General features: G+C 42.5%; 1 protein-coding gene across 1 annotated transcript; it reads right to left on the bottom strand.

Annotated features, from left to right (window-relative positions):
- Nucleotides 1-267: 267 nt before the first annotated feature.
- Nucleotides 268-24,736, bottom strand: DIS3 (DIS3 homolog, exosome endoribonuclease and 3'-5' exoribonuclease). The gene is made up of 21 exons (XM_079973148.1): nt 24,422-24,736; nt 22,026-22,183; nt 20,413-20,606; nt 19,240-19,313; nt 18,154-18,318; nt 17,268-17,438; nt 15,728-15,841; nt 15,506-15,643; nt 14,541-14,687; nt 13,537-13,653; nt 12,110-12,211; nt 11,391-11,455; nt 10,941-11,025; nt 10,108-10,235; nt 9,047-9,133; nt 8,235-8,391; nt 6,485-6,699; nt 4,201-4,369; nt 2,668-2,826; nt 2,097-2,219; nt 268-719 (listed from the first exon to the last, which is right to left on the bottom strand). The coding sequence occupies exons 1-21, from the start codon at nt 24,680-24,682 to the stop codon at nt 633-635; spliced, it is 2,916 nt and encodes a 971-aa protein (XP_079829274.1). The 5' UTR covers nt 24,683-24,736; the 3' UTR covers nt 268-632.

Here is a 24,736-nt window from a genome sequence, read left to right as displayed (position 1 = left end):
CCAGTCCTCTTTATGAGTTCTGCCTTAGCAAATGGAAGCAATATGCACTGCTTCCTGAACCAGCCCTCTGTGATAATAGGGCAGCTCCCCTAATCACTGCTAGAAGCTTAAATCAATTCTGAAGAGACCTCTACATTTTCCCAACTTACAGGAAATACCAAGGTATGTAATTCAGAGGCAGTATTTAAAATGTGGACAAGTGATGTACATTCCTCCAGCAGCATATCCCTCAGCAAATGTTTTTTCCAAAATAAATACTATATGCACTTGAGGTTCAAAAGATGGTTCATTACTTCCTCTTTTAATTATTATTTTTTTGTACATGAACAGTTTTAGCAAATGTTATTTAGAAAAGTCTGAAACACCACAGCACATATAGACAATTCTAAATCAGGAACTTGTAAAGATATTCTTTACTTTGCTGCTTCTGTAGAATCACCTAAATATGTCCAAAAGCTTAGCTTCGTTTTTTAAGTGGTGCTTTTAAATACAATACAGGAACAGGAACATATAAAAATAAAAGTTTAAACGACACAAAGTTATTTAAAAGTGGCTTGTAAATGTATATAAAATATTTGTCTGAAACATCCAATACGATGTAAAATTAACTATTTCTTTTTGGCTAAATGAAGCTATTTTCCCAATTTTGTCTTCTTTTTCTCTGGTTCATTCTTGCCGCTCAGTGGCTTGGCCTGGCTTGGAATACTAATGCCTTGTACCTGACAGAAAAGGAAAAGGTTAACAATGTTTACTGCTTGTGAAAAGCACTAGCCATTAGCCATTCCCTGCTAGTGTAGGAATTTTAGCTGTGCAATGGAACAACTTTGTCCTGCACACCTGCAAAATATGTTCTGGGGTTTCCCCAAGCCTCCAGAGCAGATTTAGGGGGCATCAAAGTGGAGAGGTTACATGGCACAGTGAAAAGTAGTCGTGTTTGCAGACCTGTTTAGCTGAATGCCAGCCTAATGCTATCAGTTTTTAAAATAAAATAGTCTTGTCACTCAGCTTCACAACATGTATATTCTAAAATCCTAAACAGAGATGTTCTTTGGAGAAGCCCCCTGCCCTCCCTGGGGGGGAGTTGCTGTAGGATAATTCACAATTCAGTATAGAAAAATTGGACAACAGTTCTCCCACTCCTCCCCAACAAAGTCACACTCGAGAAAAGAGGGGTCCAGTATGTGGCCCTCAAGGGCTTTTTTGTAAGCCCTTGCCTTCCCAAAGCTGGGGGAGACACTGGGCTTTGGGAAGGAGTCATGAGGGCTCCGTCAGGATCTTAGAGTCCTCCGTCCTCCTTCCCAAAGCCTGCCCCCCCTCCCTGCCCGACAAGGCAGTGTGCATCCCACGGGTTCAATGTCAAAGTACTCTTGCAGCCCCTTGGTATGAAAAGTTGGACCGCCTTGTTCTAGTGACCAACAAACAGAACCCACGATACAGATAGGAACCGGTTTGATTCTTAATGGGAGTCACAAGAGACTGGCAGTAAGTTTTCACCCCCCAGTACACCTTTTTCCTATGGGGAAAAAGTAATGAACACCACTATATCCACTTAACTGCCAGGGGTCCTTTACTTATTTTACCTATTTCCACTTATACTAGAGAAAGCAAAGTGCTGTTGCACAGAGATAAAATTGTGTGACCTCATCTGACCCTTATCAACAGGTCTTTTTATATAGTCCAATGCGGGTTTTTTCTATGCAGATACATCCTATACCTTCAAGCGGCCATTTGAATATACAAATCCTTGCTACTTATGTATGAGCCAGCACTTTGCTGGTGAGTGAAGCTGCAGCAGCTGGATTTAAATCACACTGAACCACCACCTCTTGTTTTTCCTAAGCCCCCTTTTAATTCCAGTGGGAACTTAGTTCCTTCCCACCAGGTCAAGATAATAAAAGGCAGCTTGTGCCATACTTCCTTCCATGCCAACCCATTTAAGAAAAGTAATAGATAACGTATTCCTAGGTCTTTTCATCCAAGAAGGAACCTCCAAATCTGTCTCAAAGTTTGCTTTCAGATCGACTTCAAACCAATATGCAATGCTTTGACTTCTCCGTGTCACCACACTGTTTTCAGCTACTATGCCAGTAACCTACCTTGGGCTCCACCAGGGCCATACGGATTTTCTGGTGCTGAATATTGGAAGCATCTAACATGATGTTCACTATAACCTTGTCAAACGTATAGAAAGGCGTGCCTTCCACAGTAAGAGAGGGAATCTAAGAAAAGAACATATTTTTTCCCCTAGTTCAATACAGAATTGACACACTGAAGGATAATAAATAGTAATAACATTTAAAGTATTTAAAGCGTAACATTTTGAAGTATTTAAAGCTTTGGCTTTCAGGAAATATGCAAACTATACCAAGCCCCTAAGGAAAGCAACAGCTGCATATAAGTAATTTGCACTTTTAACAGAGTAATATACCTACATTCCTTCAATCAGCTTAACAAAGCATGCATAAAACGAAACACACACAAATAGCATGCACACAGCCCTGAAACCAGTTTCCCTTGTAACATATCTAATGCTAAACTTACAAAAACACACATTAAACTTAGTAAGTTTGAAATGCTTCTTAGTGGTTGGGAGTTGCATAAGTGGCAGCTGGGCTTTGTGTGATGTCCCAACTAAAAAGATCCCATACAAAAACTAAGACGCCTTACCTCCTCGTTGTACAGAAGGGCTGGTTTTGGCTTGTCTTTTTCTTCAAAGAAGACGGTGCCTTCTAAGCCATATTTGGGAATCAGAACAACAATTGCGTTTTTCCGTACAAACAGGATATACGCCTCTTCATTCACCACGCCTTTGTTTTTGAAAAACAACTATGGTAGGGAGAAATGGAAACCATTTTTGATGTTTAACTATAATAAATATAATAATGCATTTTAGGTGCCAAGCAAAATATTTACATTTGTTTACTTAATTTGTATAAATATAATAAATAAATGATACTTAATAATAATGATAATAAATGGTTATCTTCACTGAAACCCTAGAAGAAAAGAAGCAAGTACATGTTTCCTCTACAGTTAAAGGCAACACCCAGATGAATTAATTAACTAATCCCACTCCCTTCCAAAGTGCTTAAACAAATACTTTGAATTTTATATTGAATAGATGAACCAGTGGCGTTTTTCTTCCCGGCATTGAATATGCTGAGATGTGCGGGGGGGGGGGATATGGATGCAAATGTATGCACTTCCTAGCAGCTCTTCTTTCTCTAGCAAATGACTGACCACACTGTCCTTCCACTCACTTCTGAAACAACCAACACAACTGCAGAGTCCTACACAGAAAAGTGGGGACTCTGGGCAGTTTTAGCAGACATTTGAATATGTATACGAAATAGAAATGAACCATCTTTTTACACAACACTTAAGTTTTCAAGGGGGGGGGGACAGATAGAATATTGCAGGCACTATGGAAAATATAATCTATTCAAATTTAAGAACATTTCAGTTCCACAGATATCTATGGCAGTTAAATACATGCTTAATTCTCTCCTCTGCCAAAATTAAGAGGACAAATGCTCTTGACTTGGGCTGGATCATTCTTTAAAAGCATGCTTCTCCAAAGTTCTAGAGATTCATGATGTAAATACAGTGGTACCTTGGGTTACATACGCTTCAGGTTACATACGCTTCAGGTTACAGACTCCGCTAACCCAGAAATAGTGCTTCAGGTTAAGAACTTTGCTTCTGGATGAGAACAGAAATCGTGCTCTGGTGGCGCAGTGGCAGCAGGAGGCCCCATTAGCTAAAGTGGTGCTTCAGGTTAAGAACAGTTTCAGGTTAAGTATGGATTTCCGGAACGAATTAAGTACTTAACCCGAGGTACCACTGTATAGCTATCAGACCAACAGCAGCTTCAAATTCCCAAGTTTGCTGTTCATTCACAACACAATATTATCCATTATGATGCACTGCCTAAACTGTTGCAATGAGAGAGCTTCCAAACGACCCAGCCCCCAATTGCTGGCACTTTGCTGAAACTAAGCAGGTATGATCAAGGGGAAGAAGAGGATATAGTTCTTTGGGGGGTGGAGTTCATTTTGCCTCATCTTTTGACTCAAGAATCCCCCAAAACTGCAAATAATATAAAGCCATTTAAAAATCACAACCTCAAGGTGAAGCAGCCATTGTTCCAGCACTCCTTTGTTCCCAAATGCTTTGTGGAAGAAAAAGACAAACATTCACCTGAGTGTGGAAGGCAACCGAAGCTCTCTGGGCATACTGAGCCATTTTATGCCTGTAATTTAGATTCTTGCACAAATCTGCCAATTTATGTTTATCCGTGAGGTCAGGATAAGTGCTGTCTGCCCCTATGGCCACAGCCAGCAGCCGATGTACTATAATATCAGCATACCTGCAATGAAAGAAGAAAACATTAGTCACTGACAAGTGAGAGCCAACCACAGTTTGTTTCAGGTGCACAGAAACCCTTGTTAAACATTCAGGTTTTGCAGCTCGCATCTTCTGCAGCAGTTCACTTGTAAACTATAAGCAATGAAGGAAGAGCAAAGGTGTGCAAATAAAAACCTTGCAGAGTGTCAGTTGCTCCTCACAGGAGTGTCTCTCCAGGGCTTCAGTTTGCCTGGAAAATAAACCCTGTAATTCTGTTAAGGGCTCATGGTAGGGCTGGTGGAGAGGACTTTTTCCTTTCTCGCTATCCTGAAATCTTCCTCTATTATGCAATATGCTCAGGTTTGGAGCCAGCTGCCAATCCCAAACCTGAGTACTTTTGTTGTTGTTTAGTCGTGTCCGACTCTTCGTGATCCCCTGGACCAAAGCACACCAGCCACTCCTGTCTTCCACTGTCTCCCGCAGTTTGGTCAAACTCATGCTGGTAGCTTCGAGAACACTGTCCAACCATCTCGTCCTCTGTTGTCCCCTTCTCCTTGTGCCCTCCATCTTTCCCAACATCAGGGTCTTTTCCAGGGAGTCTTCCCTTCTCATGAGGTGGCCAAAGTATTGGAGCCTCAGCTTCTCGATCGGTCCTTCCAGTGAGCACTCAGGACTCATTTCCTTCAGAATGGATAGGTTGGATCTTCTTGCAGTCCACGGGACTCTCAAGAGTCTCCTCCAGCACCAGAATTCAAAAGCATCAATTCTTCAGCAATCAGCCTTCTTTATGGTCCAGCTCTCACTTCCATACATCACTACTGGGAAAACCATGGCTTTTACTATATGGACCTTTGTTGGCAAGGTGATGTCTCTGCTTTTTAAGTTGCTGTCTAGGTTTGTCATTGCTTTTCTCCCAAGAAGCAGTCGTCTTTATTTGAGGTGTGGGGAGAGATACTGAAGTGTGAAAAGAGGAGGGCGTATTTTCCCTTTTCCTATTCATGATTTTCCCCTGGAAATAGCTCGTGAAATATGTCCACTCAACTCAAATCTTACTTCCAGATTCATTTCTCCCAAAAAACTCTCCATTTAGTGCAAGGAGGAGCATTTTCTTAACCTCATGGCAAAAATCTGATAGTGCACATTTAAAGTACCTGGAAGATTTGATTTGTATTTTGTGAAGGGTAAAAATACCAAAGCAGTTTCAAATTCAAAGAACTTGCTTACATCTATTTCTCCGATAAAACATGCCATGTCGTTTCAGTATATGAAACAGGACTTCAAAGGTTTCTGGCCTGTTCTCCTAAAAGACTGTTGCGGAAAGTCTAGCCTTTTTATAAACTACATTCTGTGGCTGTCCTTTGTGTGTTACACAGGTCCCCCTTGAAAGCAGTTACAGCTATGGGATGGGGCTATTTCTGCATGATCCAGTCCTACGTGGCTGGAGGTTGAATGTGAATTAGATAGTCACATGTGTCTTTTCCTGAAGTCTGATAGGGTAAGTGTTTGTGTGTGTGTATAAATGACACGGGCAGTACGGAACCAATGAAGCTCTTTTCATCCTAATACATCTTGTCATATTTCTGCTTGTATTGCAGATGCTTCATGCAACAGTCGTCCAGACATTTGGACGGCGTTTCCCTATGCTTTCATCCTACTGCTATCAGTATTGTAGAAATGTGTGCTCAATATAAATTTAAAGGGTATGGGAATTGAGTAGGACAACCCCCTCTCTTTCCTCTCTATTCTTCCTTCCTTCTGCTCCTCCTCAGCTGATATACTCAGCATTCAATAAGCCCTGGAGGCTCAAAGGCTCTTAAGGACTTTGCATCAATCAAGATTCCTTCGCCAAGATTTATTCTATGCTTTATCAACTAGTTCCTACACAAAATCAGAAAGCGTAAACAGTTCAAAATTCTGCAAGACAGTCCCAAAGTACGCATAGAAAGCAAGAAGACAGTAGGCAAGTTTGCCATATTTGCACGATTTGTAATAAAACTTTAGTATTTGAAATAACAAAAGCAACATTGAAAGTAATTTATCCTAGGGTGATTTGGTAGAATGCAGCAATTGTCAAACTATATTTTTAACAGGCTGCAACACACACATTTTTTCCCTTTCAAAATTTCATGGAGAGTACCTTCTGATGGGTGAAGTAAAATGTGTATAAATAGGAGAGGCTAAGCCATAGTGACGAAAATCGGTGTCCATTCCAGAGCAAAAGTAAACTGCTTGCATCATGCAGCGAGTAGCCAAGATACGTAACAGAGTGTTCAGGTAAGGAAAAGAAGGTGATTCCGCACTGTCAAGAGAATCAGCCAGGGCTTTTGCTGAGTCAGTTTTGATGTCCAAACCCTATAGAAAAAGGAAGAGGGGGGAGTCGCTTTCAATATTTCCCAACACTTTGCTATGGTTTAAATATGCATTATTGAACACATTTGCTGATGCAGGCCAAGGAACTGACATATGACACCCTGAGCTCCTCAGGGAAAGGACTACATGCAAGATGAAAAATAAACCGCAATAGCATCTGTTCAACTCACAAACTTAAGAATCAATATGGCTGCCCTCAACAGGGGTTCAAAGCCAAGGGAAATAACAGATGGCCAAGCTATATCCTTTTGTTGTACACAAATCAAGTGCTCATGAACTTAATTTAGATGTCAAAAGGACAAGGACTCTGAGGCCTGCACACAGGGAGCAAACTCCTTTTACTACCTCCAAATTCTAGAACAGGCAGGGAATGGTTTTCCACCCTGTGGGCTAATCTTTATCAGGATCTGTCTCCCAAGCCAAATTCGACAGGTGGGCGGGGCTGCCCATCTATCAATCACCTGATGTCACAAATGACGCCAGAAGATTTGCTGCCAATGTGGAGAGGGGGCGGAAATCCTTCTTACTAGTTTTGCACATTACTTCAAAGGTTCCAGACAATTTATTGAGTGCTTTGGAAGTTGTTCAAGTGGGCTTTGGTGAAGCCCCACCCTTTTGGCCAAGCCCTGCCCTTTATCTGAATGACTTCAGGTGTACAGTGGGTTAGCCTGGCTTGCCCCCAAATTTGGTCTAACGGGCCAAATGGGTAACTCTGGTGGGTCAAGACTGAACTGACCCATGGGCTGGATATTTAGGAGTGGCCCTGGGATTGAAGTGCACAAACACTTTCTGGTTTCAGTTACAGATAGGTAGCCGTGTTGGTCTGCCATAGTCAAAACAAAAAAAATTCCTTCCAGTAGCACCTTAAAGACCAACTAAGTTAGTTCTTGGTATGAGCTTTCGTGTGCATGCACACGAAATGCATGAAGAAGTGTGCATGCACACGAAAGCTCATACCAAGAACTAACTTAGTTGGTCTTTAAGGTGCTACTGGAAGGAATTTTTTTTGTTTTGACTTTCTGGTTTGAAAAGCCAGAATACAATGATCTTCAGTAAGAGGGTCAGAACCCCTTACAGGGTTGCAAGACAGCAGCACAACCATGCAGTGAAACAATTAAGTGGGTTCCCAAATGCATGTGAGGTGGGTCTTGGGTCTGCAAAGTTGCCCTAGTACATGTGTGAATCAGCATGGGCCACCTTTAAATAAACTCATTTAAATATTTCAAAAAGTGAAAATCCAAACACAAAAGTTGTTGTTTTTTGCAAAGTCTCACAAAAAAAAAAGCCCGGATGTATGGTGAAACCTCCCCTCTCTCCATGACCTCCTCAGATCTGCTCTGAAGGAGCAGAAGAATCCCAAGAACAGTTTGTGGGGAAGGGAAGGGAAAATAGAAATGTGTGTGCCAATGGAACAATTTCCTTAGCACTACGCTGAATACAACTCCACGTGCGGTATTCTGATCCCAGCTAGGAACTTGATCCTTTATCCACTTCAATTCCAAGCATTGATAACTTGCCTTAAACTTTGCAGCCTTCACAAGGATGTCATAATTTGATGGAGGCGGAGCAGGATGCTTTCTTAGCAAGGCATGCTCTGAGAATTCATCGTAGATCTTTTGTGCCACAGAGATGTTAGCAAGCAACATGAACTCTTCAACCATGGAGTTCGTTTCTCTATCAACAGGAAATGTTACACTTATAAGAAGAGATGCCGTCATGGAAAGCGATAGCTAAAATTTGATATGTTTGTTCTGGAGAAGCACAAAGAATTCACTCTTGCATATTTTATACATGATACACAAATGCCCTTTAGACACTGTTTCCAGTCCCTGTGACCTAATGTTAGTTCTGATGCACTCTGGAGTGTGTCTGTTCTAGTGGACAGGCTCAGCTACCAGCTCTGTTCAGCACATTGCTTGTGTAGCCAAAATTACATGTGCACAGTTACAAGTTGCAGACTATAGCTTATAAAATTTAGATTTATTGCTTGGTTATATTGCAAAGTGCCACACACACTAATGGTTCTCTGTAAGTAAACAAAAATAATAACATTATCATTAAGTCCATGTTCACAATTTTCCAACCGTCCCGACTTTTCCACAGAACAACCTTTTTTCTGAATGTTCTAAACAGAAGTGTACATAATATATTCATAAGCAGTCCATATTCTGTTATTTATCTTGATAGTATGCAACATATACTGTCGACTGCTTTGATATTTTGAAGTGGCCTCTGGTGCGGAGAGCTGCACTGTGCACATCATACTTCCATTATGGCGCACTTGTGAACAAATAATTGGACTGCAGTGAAAACAGGAGATAAAACATACTTGAGCTCCTTTGTCTGTAAATCAATAGGATCGTGGGTTTCACTATCCATGTGGAAACGAACTTCAGGTGAAGAGAGAGTTAAAGCCCTAGAAAGTAATAGATGTGAGAATAGTAAAATATTTTACAGAGCCTATACATCATACAAACAAGTATCTGAAGGTACCGGTAGAAAATGATGGCAATAATTACAATTTTCTACTGATATTTTATCCATCTTTGGAAATTGCTATATTCGTTGCAACATTCTCCTTGTGGCAAGGAGTTCCAGAGCTCACTTTTCTTCATGCTAAATTCAGCCATTTGTTCTGGATGTTTTGTGTCTCAGCATCTCTGTATTAGTCAGTGGGATGTCCCCTTCCTCTCCTCTCCTTGCACTCCTCAAAAATATTATCCAGAGGGTCCTCCAACCGTCTGCAGATTTTGAAGGTGTGTAGGGGCCAGCTGGCAAGTGGAATGACAGCACTGGATACCACACAGAATTGTTGTTGTGGTGGTTGTTGTTGTAGTTGCTGTTGTTGTTATCATTAATCTTTCACTTCACTTTCTAATTTCCTTCAACACCTTCTCCGTCCCTTTCCCCTCAGAGAAGGGAGGCATTCTTTCCCACCTCCGCTCACGCCAAACTTCTTTTGTTTCTTGGTCATCTTTATTCAGCATGCAAAGAGTTCCTGGCACTGGGATGGGTCCAACAAGCAGGCTATGACACAGCTCAGGGGTGTAGGAGATGGGAACCCTGAGGCAACATCTGAAATTGGCTTTATAAATGCACCAAACACCCACATTTGGGACTGCTGCAAGTTGCAGGGTGCAGTGGTGGTCATGGTTAACCAGTCTTTCAAATAAACTTGATCTTGTTATTAAGAAACACATGTTTCTGTGGAATTTCAGAACAGTATGAAAACTATGAAAACTACTGTGCTATCTTATCTGCTACTGTTTTCTTTAGGGCAGACAACTGGAAGATCCACTCTAACAAATGCTAAGTGGCTGTATTGGGTCATAGTGACTCCACATGAATGAAAAGCTGTGCAGAAGAAGACGCACAGTAAGAACTACTTACCCGTTATCTATCCGACGCTTCTTAAGAATTTTGGCTAGTTTATTTAGTCCGCGCAGACTAGAAGTAATGTCATCATTCAGGCTGGAAGAATCTATTTTCATCTGTGCCTCAGCATATGTAAGGGAAGCCTTTGGACAGAAATATATAATAAAAGAGACGCAATCAATATAAGGGCAGCAGTTATAATTCTTAAGAGAACCCCATCTCAATGTGACAGAATTCAAAAATCAATTTCTGATGAAAGTTTGAACTGGGCAACCTTCAGTGGTTTTACAGCACTAACTCTAAATGCATAGACAACAGGCTTTGCTGTTGATTTTGATCCATCTTGTCTGCTACTCTTGTCTTTTTGTGGCATGTATCAAGCTCATTTATATTTCCTTTACTGAATCGTAATTGTATTTTCACTGCTTTTTCGTTCACCACCTCTGGATGTAAAAGTAACATACACATTTCAATATACAAATAAGTAAATAAAGAATATTTTTCAGGGCGCCAAACATAGCAAAATGTAGTTTAGATTGTAAGTAACATCCAATGTTAAGTCACACTCAAGTAGACCCACTGAAATCAGTCAACTTAAATCCATTTAAGTCTACTCTAAGTATGATTTAACTTTGTCCAGATCTATTGCTGAAGAAACAACCAATGTGATTTCAGCCACTCACCTTATCTGGACTGGACAGTATATATATCAGGTAAATAAACTTGGGACTCACCCATTTTTAGTGTCCTATGTGTAAACATATTCAATGCCCCAATATAAAGCAGGAGTTCAAAATGGCACAAATCAGCATGTGTTGTTAAATATTCCAAATAAATGTGAACCTTACCTTGGAATTAATTACACTTTTTGTAAATCTGGTTTTCAAGATTTCAGCATTGTGATTCATTTCCCATATACAGGAAAATGCAAGCCTAGGAAAGAAGTAAGAAGTTGCTGATGAAACAGGAAAATTTACTTGCAGCTGTCCTTGATCCTAGGGTGGTCTTGCCTGAGAAGACGACACTTCTGCTCAGGGAAGCCTGCTCCCTCCTCTGCAGTTTCCATGAAACACTCCTCCCCACCCCCCCACTTCTTGCTGCAGCCCCCCAACCCTGGCACCCCATGCCATCCAGTTTAGGAGGATCCCACAACCCTCGTGAAATGGATCCTTGGAGAGTGGTAGGACATCACAATGAGAACAGAGACGTGGGAAAACCCGTTCTGCAAACAGAATTGTTTTCTGTTTACAGAAGAGAAGTTATTCTTAAATATCTAAAAACTGTATCCACACAATTACCTGTCAACATTGGATCTCAACGAACACAAGTTTGAACTGAGCAGCTCTGGAACCATATCAATCCTCTGCAAAAACACACAAAATGATGACTATGGTTATTTATGACCAATATATATATATATATTGACATAGTGTACATCTATAGAACTGTACTCATGTTGTTAATTTGATCAAGGATATGTTGATAATCAAACGCTACCTTTCTCACATTACAGTTCCTATTTTTCAACCAAGCCCTGGGTATGGTGCCTTCAAAGTCCCTTTCAAAGTGCAGGGCAAGAGAGAACGAGAGGAGGTTATGAAGAAGCCATTGGAAGCTCCTCTCAAAAAAGCCCTCTCTTGCCCTGTGCTCTGAATGGCGCTTCTGAATGACATCAAAGCCTGAAAAAATAGACTTTGAAATGAGCTTCTGTAGGCAAAAAGGATCACCCAAGGTCAGGTTAAAATCCAGTCAAAAGGAAAGTCTTATCGTGATGAAAGTACAATAGACAATGCTTTTAACACAATTTCGACTCAACCAAGGTTGTGTTTTGGTCAGTTCTCTACCCTTGGGATCCCAGCAACTGTTGATTTTTGGTTAATTCCTTTACTGGGAAACTGTTATTCAATAGTATGATTGGTTAGCTTCAGAAATATAATGCCTTTCATGTCTGGAAGAAACCAATATAGGGAATTAAAATGCCACCCGAAGGTAAATAAATACAAACAGGAAAATATACCTTTTCACACAGATACACAGTTGTGCCCCTTTTTGCAGATTCCTGGTCCAGGGCATTTCCCGGACGAATAAAATGGCTGACATCTGCTATGTGTACACCAACCTAGTAAATAAACAGGTTATTCAGAATTTTCAAAAGTAGGTATTTTATGAAACTTCTCACTACCTCAAGCCATCAATCAGAAACGTAAATAGCTCTGCTGCATATAACCCTTTACTTCTAACTTTCCATGTTTCTTGAAGTCATTAGAGAGATGTTTTGTTGCTAAACTTGTCAGTAACAGTGCAGCGGCACATACTTCAGATGAAAACATACAGTAAAAAAGGTAAAGGTAAAGGACCCCTGGATGGTTAAGTCCAGTCGAAGGCGACTATGGGGTGTGGCATTCATCTCGCTTCAGGCCGAGGGAGCCGGCGTTTGTTCACGGACAGCTTTCCGGGTCATGTGGCCAGCATGACTAAACCACTTTGGCACAATGGAACACCATGATGGAAGCCAGAGTGCATGGAAACACCGTTTACCTTCCTGCCACAGCGGTACCTATTTATCTACTTGCACTGCTGTGCTTTCAAACTGCTAATTTGGCAGGAGCTGGGACAGAGCAACGGGAGCTCACCCTATTGCGGTGATTCGAACAGCCGACCTTCCGATCGGCAAGCCCAAGAGGCTCAGTGGTTTAGACCACAGCGCCACCCGTGCCCTTATAAATCAAACAGTATAAGCCTATGCATTATCTACTCGGAAGTAAATATACTTTAATTGTGCATAGAACAATTTAAGTGTGGAACTAGAAAACCAGGAACTGAAACACACTGGGCACAAGCATAGTGAATATATATTAAGCCACAGCAGCATCCCTACATGTATTCACACAAGCCTGCCTTCAAATACACTATGTGTGTAACTGGCTGTAGTACAGTGGTGCCTCGCAAGACCACTGACGGCTTAGCGGATTAGCGCTATTAGCGGTTTAGCGGTTTCTAGCGGCTTAGCGGCTTAGAAAAAGGGGGGGAAAGGGGGAAAAACCCGCAGGAACTCGCAAGACATTTTCATCTTGCGAAGCAAGCCCATAGGAAATTCGTTTTGTGAAGCACCTCCAAAACGGAAAACTCTTTCGTCTAGCGAGTTTTCCGTCTTGCGAGGCATTCGTCTTGCGGGGCACCACTGTACTGCAGTGCTCATAGTTCATAGAACAGAATGAAAGCATACCTGAATGCAATCCACAAACCTGAGCATAATAAATAGATTTATAATGGAAAAAACTGTTTGTGTAACTGCTTCTTATAGAGCAATAAGCCTTTTCCTCTTGCTTTGGGTTCTTTTATTCTCCCACCCTCACATGCAGAAAACAATATGTTCAAGACCTAAAGGATGACTTAGATATACAGGCGAAAATGATGTCAGCCTTCACCCAACATTTGACTTACCTCAAGATTTCCATTTTCCAGCTTTCTACAGTGCAATGCATCGTCAATATCAGTACAGCCAGGGGGATCCACGCTGCATACACACAAATGCCTCAAGTCCTCTCTCAACTTCATATCCTGAAATTTTGTTTTCCAACAAACATTTTATAACTACTGCAGACTGTTATAATAATTATGGAAAAAAAGTTCACCATACTGAAGAAACTGCTTAATTATAAAACTTGGTAATTAAGATGAGTAACCTTGGAATGAACCCTTTTGCGATGCAGCAAAAACAGCATGGAAACTTGCAGCACAAAAGACCATGAACTTATTTTGGCATACATAAGCCACATTCAGTTTTTCAGAAGCAAAAACTTAAGCAAGCAGGTATACAGGATGTGACTAGAAAGAGCATACTTAAAAAAAAAACACCTGAAGATGAAAGGCCAATCAATGCAAGAGAGAGTAGGAAATATGCCATCTTACTATGAAGAGTACAAATAAATACAATTTCTAATAAAAATGATGCAAAATTGAATCAGAAAGGTGCAATGCAATCCAGTGCTACTTGGAAGATTAACAGTTTAAAGAAACTGTTTTAAAAGGGAGAATTGCCTCCTGAAATGACAACTGCTTTGCAATAAATTTGTGGGAAAGCTGTGGACAATTGATATCCATAGTTAAGGATACTCTGCACATACAGTTCATTTTAATTTCATAAAAGAAACAGTCTGAAATTGACTTTGATGAGGTTTCAATCACCTTGGAGAAACTTAGCGGCTAATTTCTGTCAGCTTGAGACAATTAAAGTGAAATGAGTAAAATCAATGTTTGCAGGGAGGCAGAGGTTTTTAAAAAAACCCAAGAGTTTAAAATCCCTCATTATTATGGAAGTGAATCTGAATAATCATTTTTCTATTTCCATTATTAATCATTGTTCCCGCTGCAGCACAAACTGCATTGCAAACCTATGGTGATGTTAACCAATTAGTACCTCTGAACGTTATCAGTGCTTACTGTACCTGGTCAGTAATGCTCCAGGGCATCTTGGGCAAGAAGCTAAGAACCGCTTGGGAGAAAGCTTGGTGGGGAACATCATGTTCAAGCAACAGGACTTCAGTCTCAGTCTCTTTATCTCCAGCTGTTCCTAAATTCTTTACAAAATGACCCTAAACCAATACACGTCTTCATTAATATTATGAAACAATGCCGTTTTGAAAAAAAATATTAATATTAAAGACAATTAAAAATAAATATTATTGTAGGTAGCAATCCTATGTGGAACTTACTTGGGATGTGAAATTCTCACTACATTCAGTAAGAATTATTCCCAAGTAGGCATACATCGGATCAAACAATTATTTAAGTATATCAGCTTCTGTGTTTCTGAATCAGGATATGAGCAAAAACAGGTTCCATCACAGACTTGGTGACCACAGTCACAAGGCTTAAATAATTTTGTAAACAGGATGATAGGTAAAGGGTTGTAAAGGTAAAGGGACCCCTGACCATTAGGTCCAGTCGTGGCCAACTCTGGGGTTGCAGCGTTCATCTCGCTTTATTGGCCGAGGGAGCCGGCGTACAGCATGACTAAGCTGCTTCTGGTGAACCAGAGCAGCACACAGAAATGCCGTTTACCTTCCTGCCAGAGCGGTACCTATTTATCTACTTGCACTTTGACGTGCTTTCAAACTGCTAGGTTGGCAAGAGCAGGGACCGAGCAACGGGAGCTCACCCCGTCGAGGGGATTCGAACCGCCGACCTTCTGATCGGCAAGTCCTAGGCTCTGTGGTTTAACCCACAGCACCACCCGTGTCCCGTAACAGGATGATAAGTTATGATAAATGCCTTTCAGGCCACACTTTGCCTACCAGTATATACAACAAAAGTAGTTCAAGTTAACCTCTTGTGTCTTCCTTTGTAACAGTTTGATTATCAGGTTGATTGGTTAAATCTTCAGAGGCAGTTAGTTTCCTTTCAGACTTACATTAGGATATCTCGAAGTCCTAGGCCAGCCATCAATAGCAACGATAATTCTTTGCCCTTCAAGTGTTGAAGCCTGTCTTGTTTCTATTCGGATTCGAGGGATTCTGCGATCAGCTGGTGTAAATAAATGTCGCCTTGCCTGTTAGGAAGCAGGGGGAATGGCTTTTATTGAAATTAGGGAATTCAGGTAGTGAAGAAAGCATTCTGCAACCGTTGCTCTTACCTCTTTTATTTGGGACTTAGAAAGCATGCCACAAAAAGGCCTCCAGTTTCTTTTTATGATGCCCACAACTCTGCCGGTAGGGCGCAGCATACTCTTGTTCCCAGAGGTCTTCAGCTAGGTTTAAAAACATATATAATAAATATAAACTGCAATTATATAAACAACCAGGTTCCCCAACCTGCCATACTTTAGTGGTAAGAATGTTCCAGGTCACACTCCATATTATGACATCATTTGAACTACTCTTTGACATAAACTTCCCTTAAAGCATTCCGAATAGAATACTGTAACGATTCATTTACAAGCCAGGCTGGCTTGTGTAATTCTGTACAAGCGCAGGATTTGGTTTTGTTCACTTAAGTATTCTGATAACTTGCATTTCAATCAGGAAAACAAATTACAATAAAATAAAAGGCAAGTTTCTAGCATTTATAGCCACAGAGATCCCTTGAAAGTGTGTGGATGGAAATTTAAGACGTCAAAAGAAGTTTAATATTTCCCATGAACTTTTGCAGCTCATGGAGCTCCTTCTGCCTTTCCAAGACTAGCAGAAGAAGAATAAAATAACATTCTGCACTAATCTAGACCAAAATCTATACCATGAAAATCTGTATTCTGCAACTAAAAAACTATGGAAATAAATAAAATATCCAAAAGTACTCTCATTTTTTTCTCATTAACTCAGCACCTACCAGTCCTAGGGAGTTCTATGAATTATACTGTGGGGAAGGGAAGAGGAAACTCAGAGAAGGGGAACTCTTAAGACTTTTTTTTCTGAGCAGGGGCATTCTCCCATTCAATCTGTACGCTCAGTTTCCAGACATGTTCTTGTATGCATCACTTTTATTTCTTGCTCTGAGTTTGAATTAAGGAAGGAAATAGCTTCTGGTCAAGGAATAGGGAGTTGTATGCTTGTGTGTGTGTGTGTGTGCACATACACCTTCTTTTGTTTTTGTATGTTGGCTTGTCATTTTTGGACACTCCATGGAGATGTGGCTATGGGGGGGCACCATGAAGGGGGGCACTTCAAAAGTTAGACCACTGTCTATGCAAAGGCCCCACCCCTTGGCCTCAGAAAAATCTTCTGAAACGCCAGCTAAATTTGAATATTTCATCAAGCACTGCCCAGGTTTTCAAGACCATTCTTCTAGGGTTGCCATATTCCCAAAAGTGTGGGGCGGGGGGAAGGTCAACAACTTTGGCTGATTTTCACTTTTGGGAATATCGCAACCCTACATTTGCCAATTCGGAGAAAATCCGCCTGGACGACATTTTGACAGTTTGATTCCCAGACATATGGCAGCCCTAATTTTTCTAGCTAGAATGCTGCTTTTGAAAATTCAAGATGGAATTCTGAGAATGGTAACTTTTGCACCTTTTCCCCCAATGCATGCATGGAGTCACAGGACACATGCATCCAAATAACTGACTGCCAAATCAATTAAGATGTACACACTGATGAAAACAGTCAGACTTCATTGCAATAATAAGAAGAGCCAAGTGCGGAAGAATAGAGAAACCTGGCATGTTCATGTCATACACTGTTTTCCTTCTGTTCTTCTTTTTCCACATCATCCTCTTCATCCTGACCCTCCTCATCAAGCAAGACCACAGAGGATGGTGCAACCCAAGCATCTTTTGATAACAGCTCCACAGCTACGATGTCTTCATGCACTGCACGATTTAAATTTCTAAGCCCTTGTATTAATACCTGTAAGCATCAAGCAAACATTCAGTTTCAATTATAATAGTCGCCTTATGAAATCACGTATTATCCCATAAAATAGTAGAGGGATTCCCAGCTGTAAACTTGGTTATCCATGTGCCTTGGGAGTATTGCCTCCCAAGAGAGGGACTGGATGAGTTCCAGAAAAGGCCTGAAGTGAGAGGGCTAATGTCTGCTAATTGCTCCTGGCCACTACAGTCAAGAGTTACATCTCCTAGCTTTCTTCAGTGGCTCAGTGCAAATTTAACAATTAACCAGAATTAAGTGAACAAAGCTCATTTAGGATTAAGATCCCAAATGTACAGTGAAGCCATGGTTGAGCTTCAATAGAAAAATGTCGGTACGACCCGCTGATTGCCTTGCAAACCAGAAGTGGGAAATCTGTTTTTACAACAATCTTCTCTATGCAGATGCAACACTTAACTATAAAACTTAAACAGTTTTGATGTAGCATTTCAGCATGAGCCTGAATGAGCTTATTCTGAAGCCCCACTGATTTTAGTGTGAATCAGTGTCTAGTAGACAGTTCTCGAATTGCAGCTGACAGGTAAATTCACAAGAGTTTAAAAATGATCCCTTACCTCACCCTATCAACCCACCTTCATTTAAATTATGCAAAAAATCAAAAGAGTATTCATGTATAAAACAATTGCACCTTTTCCCAATAAAGGATTTCACAGGCAATATGCATCAAACAAACCTCTCTCTCATCCCCATCACCGTGAACCCAAACTGTAGCTTCAAGGTAATTATCTCTGTTAGCTCTGAAGGTTCCTTGAAGGTAAAGGCCAGACTTGATACCCTGCTGCAGTTTGCTGAGTGGAAGATGCTCAGAGAAAATGATCCTTCCATTTTCTATTTCATTCTGTAAGAGCCAGATGCAGATACAAGAAACAGTTAAGAGTCAGTAGGCTGCTTTGGACATAATCTAAACCATGGTTTAGTGTTACTCCATGCACCAAGAGTAGGTTACAAGAAGCATCTTCTTCAATTTTTTAAACCACTGAACTTCTCCATAAAGCAATAATAAAAAATGATTTGATTTTACAGAGCTAAACATGCAGAGTTCCCTGATGTTAGGCATAAAGGAGAATTTGGGTTACAGTCATACCTAAATTGCGCTCTGCGCATGCGCAGAAGCGCCGAATTGCAACCCGCACATGCGCAGACGCGGGTTGTGAACGCTGCGGGTTGCGAATGTGCATACTGCATTTTAAAACTGAAAGTGGAAGTTTTCAATCTCTTCCTCTTACATGTGAAAGGACAGGAGAGTACGTGAGCCAAAGGCTTGTCACAACTCGTGCACCTAACACTACATCTGAACCAGCTGGATGTTTCCCCAGATCCCTGACCCTCAACTTGTTTCCATAGAATGAAGCTGCCCTTCTCAGCCCCCTCAAATATCAAATATGAGCGATTCGCCTAAGCTGATGATTTTAGGGCTGGATCTTCATGGGCAAGCCTGGTGGTGATATTTATGGTGCAACTATAGTTTTGTTGTTGCCATGAGTTTGGAAGTGCTTCTTTGCCAATCTATCCTTAGTTTGCAATCTTTCCAATCCTCTCTTCTGCTTCTTGCCACATCACAGGAACACCAAACAAAAATGGAGACCACTGCTGAACAGCGCAAAGAATGATGGAATCCCACATTCTATTCAGCATTTCTCGAATAAACTTGAGAAGAAAACATTTCCACAAGACTCAATGATATATTTTCTACAATACTAAAGTTATACTAGAAATCTTTCTTGTTCCAGAGACATCTACTCAGAAGAGTGAAACATACCGCTTCATCATTTATGCAAGCAAGTCGATCCACAAGTTCAGGATTGGCTATCAAGCTCTTTATGTACTCTTCACCTACCAATAAAATAGAAATACATTTATGCAACAATAATCATAAAACAAGCAATACTAATTTACAAAACTATTAAATATTAAACTGGTGCATAATATTGTTTTCTACAGCAGCAAATCTTCAGTTTGGATGGTGAGATTGACATGTGGGCTCCACAAATTACGTCTAGGCTTGATAGCAAGAATTATTTCTACTAACAGAACGGAATATGGTATAAATGCTCCTAAGCATGCAAATAATCTTTCCACTAAATACAATCTGTTCTGCCCCAACCACAACTGTTTTACCAAAAATCCTGCACATTCCTTCTTTTTGGAAATTAGTTACAGTGGTGCCCTGCAAGACGAATGCCTCGCAAGACGAAAAACCCGCTAGATGAAAGGGTTTTCCGTTTTTCGAGGCGCTTCGCAAGACGAATTTCTCTATGGGCTTGCTTCACAAGACGATTTCGTCTTGCGAGTCTTGCAATTTTTTTCGCTTTCCCCCCCCTTTTTTCTAAGTCACTAAGCCGCTAATAGCCGCTTAGCCGCTAACAGCGCTAATCCGCTAATAGGGTTGCTTCGCAAGACAAAAAAACCGCAAGACGAAGAGACTCGCGGAACGGATTCTTTTCGTCTTGCGAGGCACCACTGTACTGCCCCACTACTGTATCAAACATTCCATTGATAACAAGGAATACTTTCCCCCATAATTTTTATCCAGCAACAACTCCACCGGGTCTCCCCAGCTCCTTTTAACCAGTGTTGGGAGGACACACTGAGCAAGGTGGTTGCAAAAGTCTCCTCCTGCCTTTCTGAGATGAGAAGTGCAGATGACAGGGCAAGCTAGGAGTGGATTTTGCCGAGGAAATCACTTGCTGAGAAACTCACAGAAGCAGAACTACCAGTGGGCAGGCTGAAAAAAAATCTGCCAGGCTAAGAGTAATGAAGTATTCCCAAGCCCACTGATCTCATGTGCTGGAGCACAGTCCAGGAGAAATCTGTTTTCTGACATCTTTCCCCCAGAATAAGTCCATTCTAGGTTTTCAACCAGCACATTTTAACACAAGGCTCCTTTTCTTATGGCAGAACTGTATGGCTTTTCATCAATGCCTGGACTTACATGTATAAGCAGTAATTCCCTCTTCCACAGCTTTCTCTTTATTTTTTCTGTCATTGGTGAGCAAGATAACTCTTATCCTATCTTCGTCCTGCAATCCCTTCAGATGCTCATTATACCATTTCACTGCTATTCTGATGGCTCTGTCATTACGGTCATTAGCATTTTCTCCTTGTTCTTGTTCTATGTATGTTTCTCTGTAGACCAAAAAGCAAACCAACAAGCCAGTTATTCATTTAAAAATTATCCATTTACAGTATAAACCACACAAAATCCTCTGGCGCCTACAGGCCCTCAGTGTATTGTAGGGCTAACTATATATCTGAGCCTGCAATATGTATGAAGCCTTTGTACAAGAGGCACATATATATGTATATATACATATATACATATCTAACAAAAATTCCAGTTGAAATGGAATCTGTAAAACAGTCCTCCAAACAAGGTGGTATGCAGATATACTAATTATTATTACTATTAATTAAATTTATATATACAGTTAGGGGTGAGGTGGCTTAATAACGCAAAGACAGAGCACACACAATCCCATCATGCACTGTGCTGTTTTCAGCAACTTCATCTAAATTTAAGCTATTTATTTTAAAGCATTTCTATACTATTTAGGGAACAATCTTATACACATTAAGCTAGCATAAAGCAAGCAAGCATCCAGTCACACCAGGTCCAAACTCTATTTAGGAGCAGGGCTACTGCTGGCTCAGCCACCTTAACACTGGCGGAAGGAAAACAAACCTTTAAAATAGGGTTGCAGTTACAGCACCCTTTTTGCCAGCTTAACTAACAATGTGGCTGATCCACTCTCTGGTCCCACTCCCATTGCACCCTTTTTCAGGGCTTATGTCATTTTAACAGCCGCCAAGCTTGGCTCAGCCAAGATGAGGGAGATACTTCAGCATTTCTCCAGCTGAGCCAAGGATGAGAGAGTTAAGTCAGCATAGCCCAGCAGTGCCAGCTGCCTCCCAGTTCTGCTGGAAATCCTCTGGATCCTAAGAGTACTCATCTTGATAGAGCTTGCTATGAGAGTTATCCCTCAATATTTTTAAAAATTCCAAGTACAAAAACAATCAATATCATAAAAAATACAACCTGAAACTAAACAGCACCTAACAGACTATTTGTATATATTGAATGTATCTGTTAGGTAAAGGTAAAGGTAAAGGTACCCCTGCCCGTACGGGCCAGTCTTGACAGACTCTGGGGTTGTGCGCCCATCTCACTTAAGAGGCCAGGGGCCAGCGCTGTCCGGAGACACTTCCGGGTCACGTGGCCAGCGTGACATCGCTGCTCTGGCCAGAGCCAGAGCCAGAGCCAGAGCCGCACACGGAAACGCCGTTTACCTTCCCGCTGGTAAGCGGTCCCTATTTATCTACTTGCACCCGGAGGTGCTTTCGAACTGCTAGGTTGGCAGGCGCTGGGACCGAGCAGCGGGAGCACACCCCGCCGCAGGGATTCGAACCGCCGACCCTTCGATCGGCAAGCCCTAGGCGCTGAGGCTTTAACCCACAGCGCCACCTGCGTCCCTATATATTGAATGTATCTGTTAGTAATGAATAAAGCAGTGAAGAATGGCGTAGCTTACTACTTCTCGTGCTTACTTATGATGCTCATTAGTGAAAGAATAGAAATGTTTTTCAGAATTTGCTAACACATCTCTTATTCGTTTGTATACTGGAGCGCTCCGCCTTCTTACTTCCTGCAAGACCGTCTGAGGAATGATCACATTTCTAATAACAGGATCTTCTAGTATATCAATCTGGAAAGAAAACATACCAATGTGAGTAAATTGCCATAATATTTAGCAACAACCAACAGATATTTCATGATTGCAGCCACTTGGAAGAAGAACTTCTTTAAAACCCAAAGGACACAACTGTAAACTCAAGGCACACTAATGGGCCACTCAGCCCAGGTCTTGCCCTTGCCCTTTTGTATCAAGAGGCAAGAATGCGGTTGCATCCAAATAACTTCTGCTCAAGAGCAGACCTGTTGAAATCATCCAGGGCAGCCTGTACCGTTTCACTGGCTAAAGTGAACTGGGAAGCCGCTGCCCACCCTCCTTTACCTGGGCTGCATGGCAGAACCCACGGAAGGATGGTTGGCCCGGCCAAGATCTTGCCAGAAGCAGTGTTAGAAACTTAGGTATATAAGCTAGGAGCCAAATGGCTCCTTAAACCAAGATTACAAAACAGAACGCGTAGTTGCCATTTTTTGGCTCGAAAGTCCTTTTTTTCCGATATGACTTTACGGTACCTGAAATTTGTTCCGATCATGCAGATAAAAGATGACAGCTAGAATTCTCTGGGATGCATTGCTAGTGTGTGGAAACAGTCCAGATCCGAGGATCCCCAGGGAGGCATGTACCTCCACATGGTGGAGCCATCCTGGCACCTTCACTCAGTCGCAAGGGGGCTGAGAGTCGGGATGCAGAATGAGGCTGGTGATTTTTGAATGCTGACCAGGAGCCACACCACTTTCCCGTGGGGTGAGGCTGAGTACGGTGCTCACAATGTCCCCTCCCCTTAAGCTACCACCACCCGAGGCAGCTGCTTCATCCCGCCTCACGTTTGGCCAGCTCTGCCAAGGCAGCACATCCCACCCTTGATGAGATCCCCCCCCCAGCTGTTGGTGTACTACAATTCCCATCACCCGACCCCAGCCAGCAAGGGACGATGGTGTGGCAGTGGCAGAAGGGCCACAATAAATGTGATAATGTGTACCCCTATAAATCCTTGAGTGGGCTTCTAATAGAGAAGTTATGGTAGCCTGTTACTTTATGAAACTGATGATTTTGAAAGTTGCCTCCCCGCCATTGGGGATGAAATACAGCTAATATGTTAATCACAAAGATACAGCTCAAAGCTAGAACATAAGCTGCTACATGGTGCAAATGGCTACACCATTTTGTTAATTTAATTGTACACAGGTTGTAAAGGTAAAGGGGCCCCTGACCATTAGGTCCAGTCGTGGCCGACTCTGGGGTTGCGGTGCTCATCTCACTTTAATGGCCGAGGGAGCCGGTGTACAGCTTCCGGGTCATGTGGCCAGCAGGACTAAGCCACTTCTGGCGAACCAGAGCAGCGCACAGAAATGCCGTTTACCTTCCCGCTGGAGCGGTACCTATTTATCTACTTGCACTTTGACGTGCTTTCGAACTGCTAGGTGGGCAGGAGCAGGGACCGAGCAACGGGAGCTCACCCCATCGTGGGGATTTGAACCGCCAACCTTCTGAATGGCAAGCCCTAGGCTCTGTGGTTTAACCCACAACGCCACCTGCGTCCCTCACAGCTTGTACAGCGACAATAAAGGTAGTAGTAGTAGTAGTAACACAGGTTCCCAACATGCATACTAAAACAATGTAACAGAACACGGCGGGAATCAGAACTTAATCAGCAGAAATTGCCAGTGCTTATTACGCATGTATATTAAACATGAAATAAGGTAATGATGCATGGGGACTCGGGTGGCGCTGCGGGTAAAAGCCTCAGCGCCTAGGGCTTGCCGATCGAAAGGTCGGCGGTTCGAATCCCTGCGGCGGGGTGCGCTCCCGCTGCTCGGTCCCAGCGCCTGCCAACCTAGCAGTTCGGGTGCAAGTAGATAAATAGGGACCGCTTACCAGCGGGAAGGTAAACGGCGTTTCCGTGTGCGGCTCTGGCTCGCCAGAGCAGCGATGTCACGCTGGCCACGTGACCCGGAAGTGTCTCTGGACAGCGCTGGCCCTTGGCCTCTTAAGTGAGATGGGCGCACAACCCCAGAGTCTGTCAAGACTGGCCCCTACGGGCAGGGGTACCTTTACCTTTACTGATGCTTATGGTTGGTGAAAATTGAATTTTTACCAATACCACTGTGCCACCGGATCCGACTGTAATCGATTTCTTCGCACCCGTAACGCCTCATGTTTCGAGTTTTATTGGCTGAACTCAGGAGACAAGCTATTTTTCTGGGTGTCGTAGTCCGGCCACAGCCGGGGACCCGCGCCTGAGAAGCCCATTACCTGGTGCAGCAGCACGTTGGTGTCGAGGAGCAGGTAGTGGGGCTCCGGGCAGAGGCTGCTGGCGGCCCCGCACGGCTGAGCTTCCAGGGGCCGCTGGTCGCCGCCGCCGCCGCCGGCCTCCTCCGCTCCTCCTCCTCCTCCTCCGCAGAGCGCGCAGGCGGCCGCCCCGCACGAGATGTCGTCGCGCAGGTAGTGCTCGCGCACCACCTTCAGGACGGCGCCGGCCCGCGTGCGCTTGAGGAACGTGCGCGAGGTCAGCATCTCGTCCCGCCGAGGGAACCGTGAGGGAACCGCCGGCCTCGCGGCGCTGCTCCC

The sequence above is a fragment of the Podarcis cretensis genome, assembly GCF_951804945.1.
Source record: "Podarcis cretensis genome assembly, chromosome: 4".
Taxonomy (NCBI): domain Eukaryota; kingdom Metazoa; phylum Chordata; class Lepidosauria; order Squamata; family Lacertidae; genus Podarcis; species Podarcis cretensis.
The sequence above is the reverse complement of the archived record's forward strand: the minus strand, read 5'-3'. Positions and strand labels throughout refer to the sequence as shown.

What these genes read in the sequence shown, in the direction of transcription:
- DIS3 (XM_079973148.1), bottom strand. Translation starts at nt 24,682, where the DNA reads ATGCTGACCTCGCGCACGTTCCTCAAGCGCACGCGGGCCGGCGCCGTC. An exon ending in CGGTTGCCTTCCACACTCAG is followed by an intron (nt 2,827 to 4,200) that starts GTGAATGTTTGT and finishes TCCCTACCATAG; the next exon opens with TTGTTTTTCAAAAACAAAGG. An exon ending in CCCTTCTGTACAACGAGGAG is followed by an intron (nt 2,220 to 2,667) that starts GTAAGGCGTCTT and finishes TTCTTTTCTTAG; the next exon opens with ATTCCCTCTCTTACTGTGGA.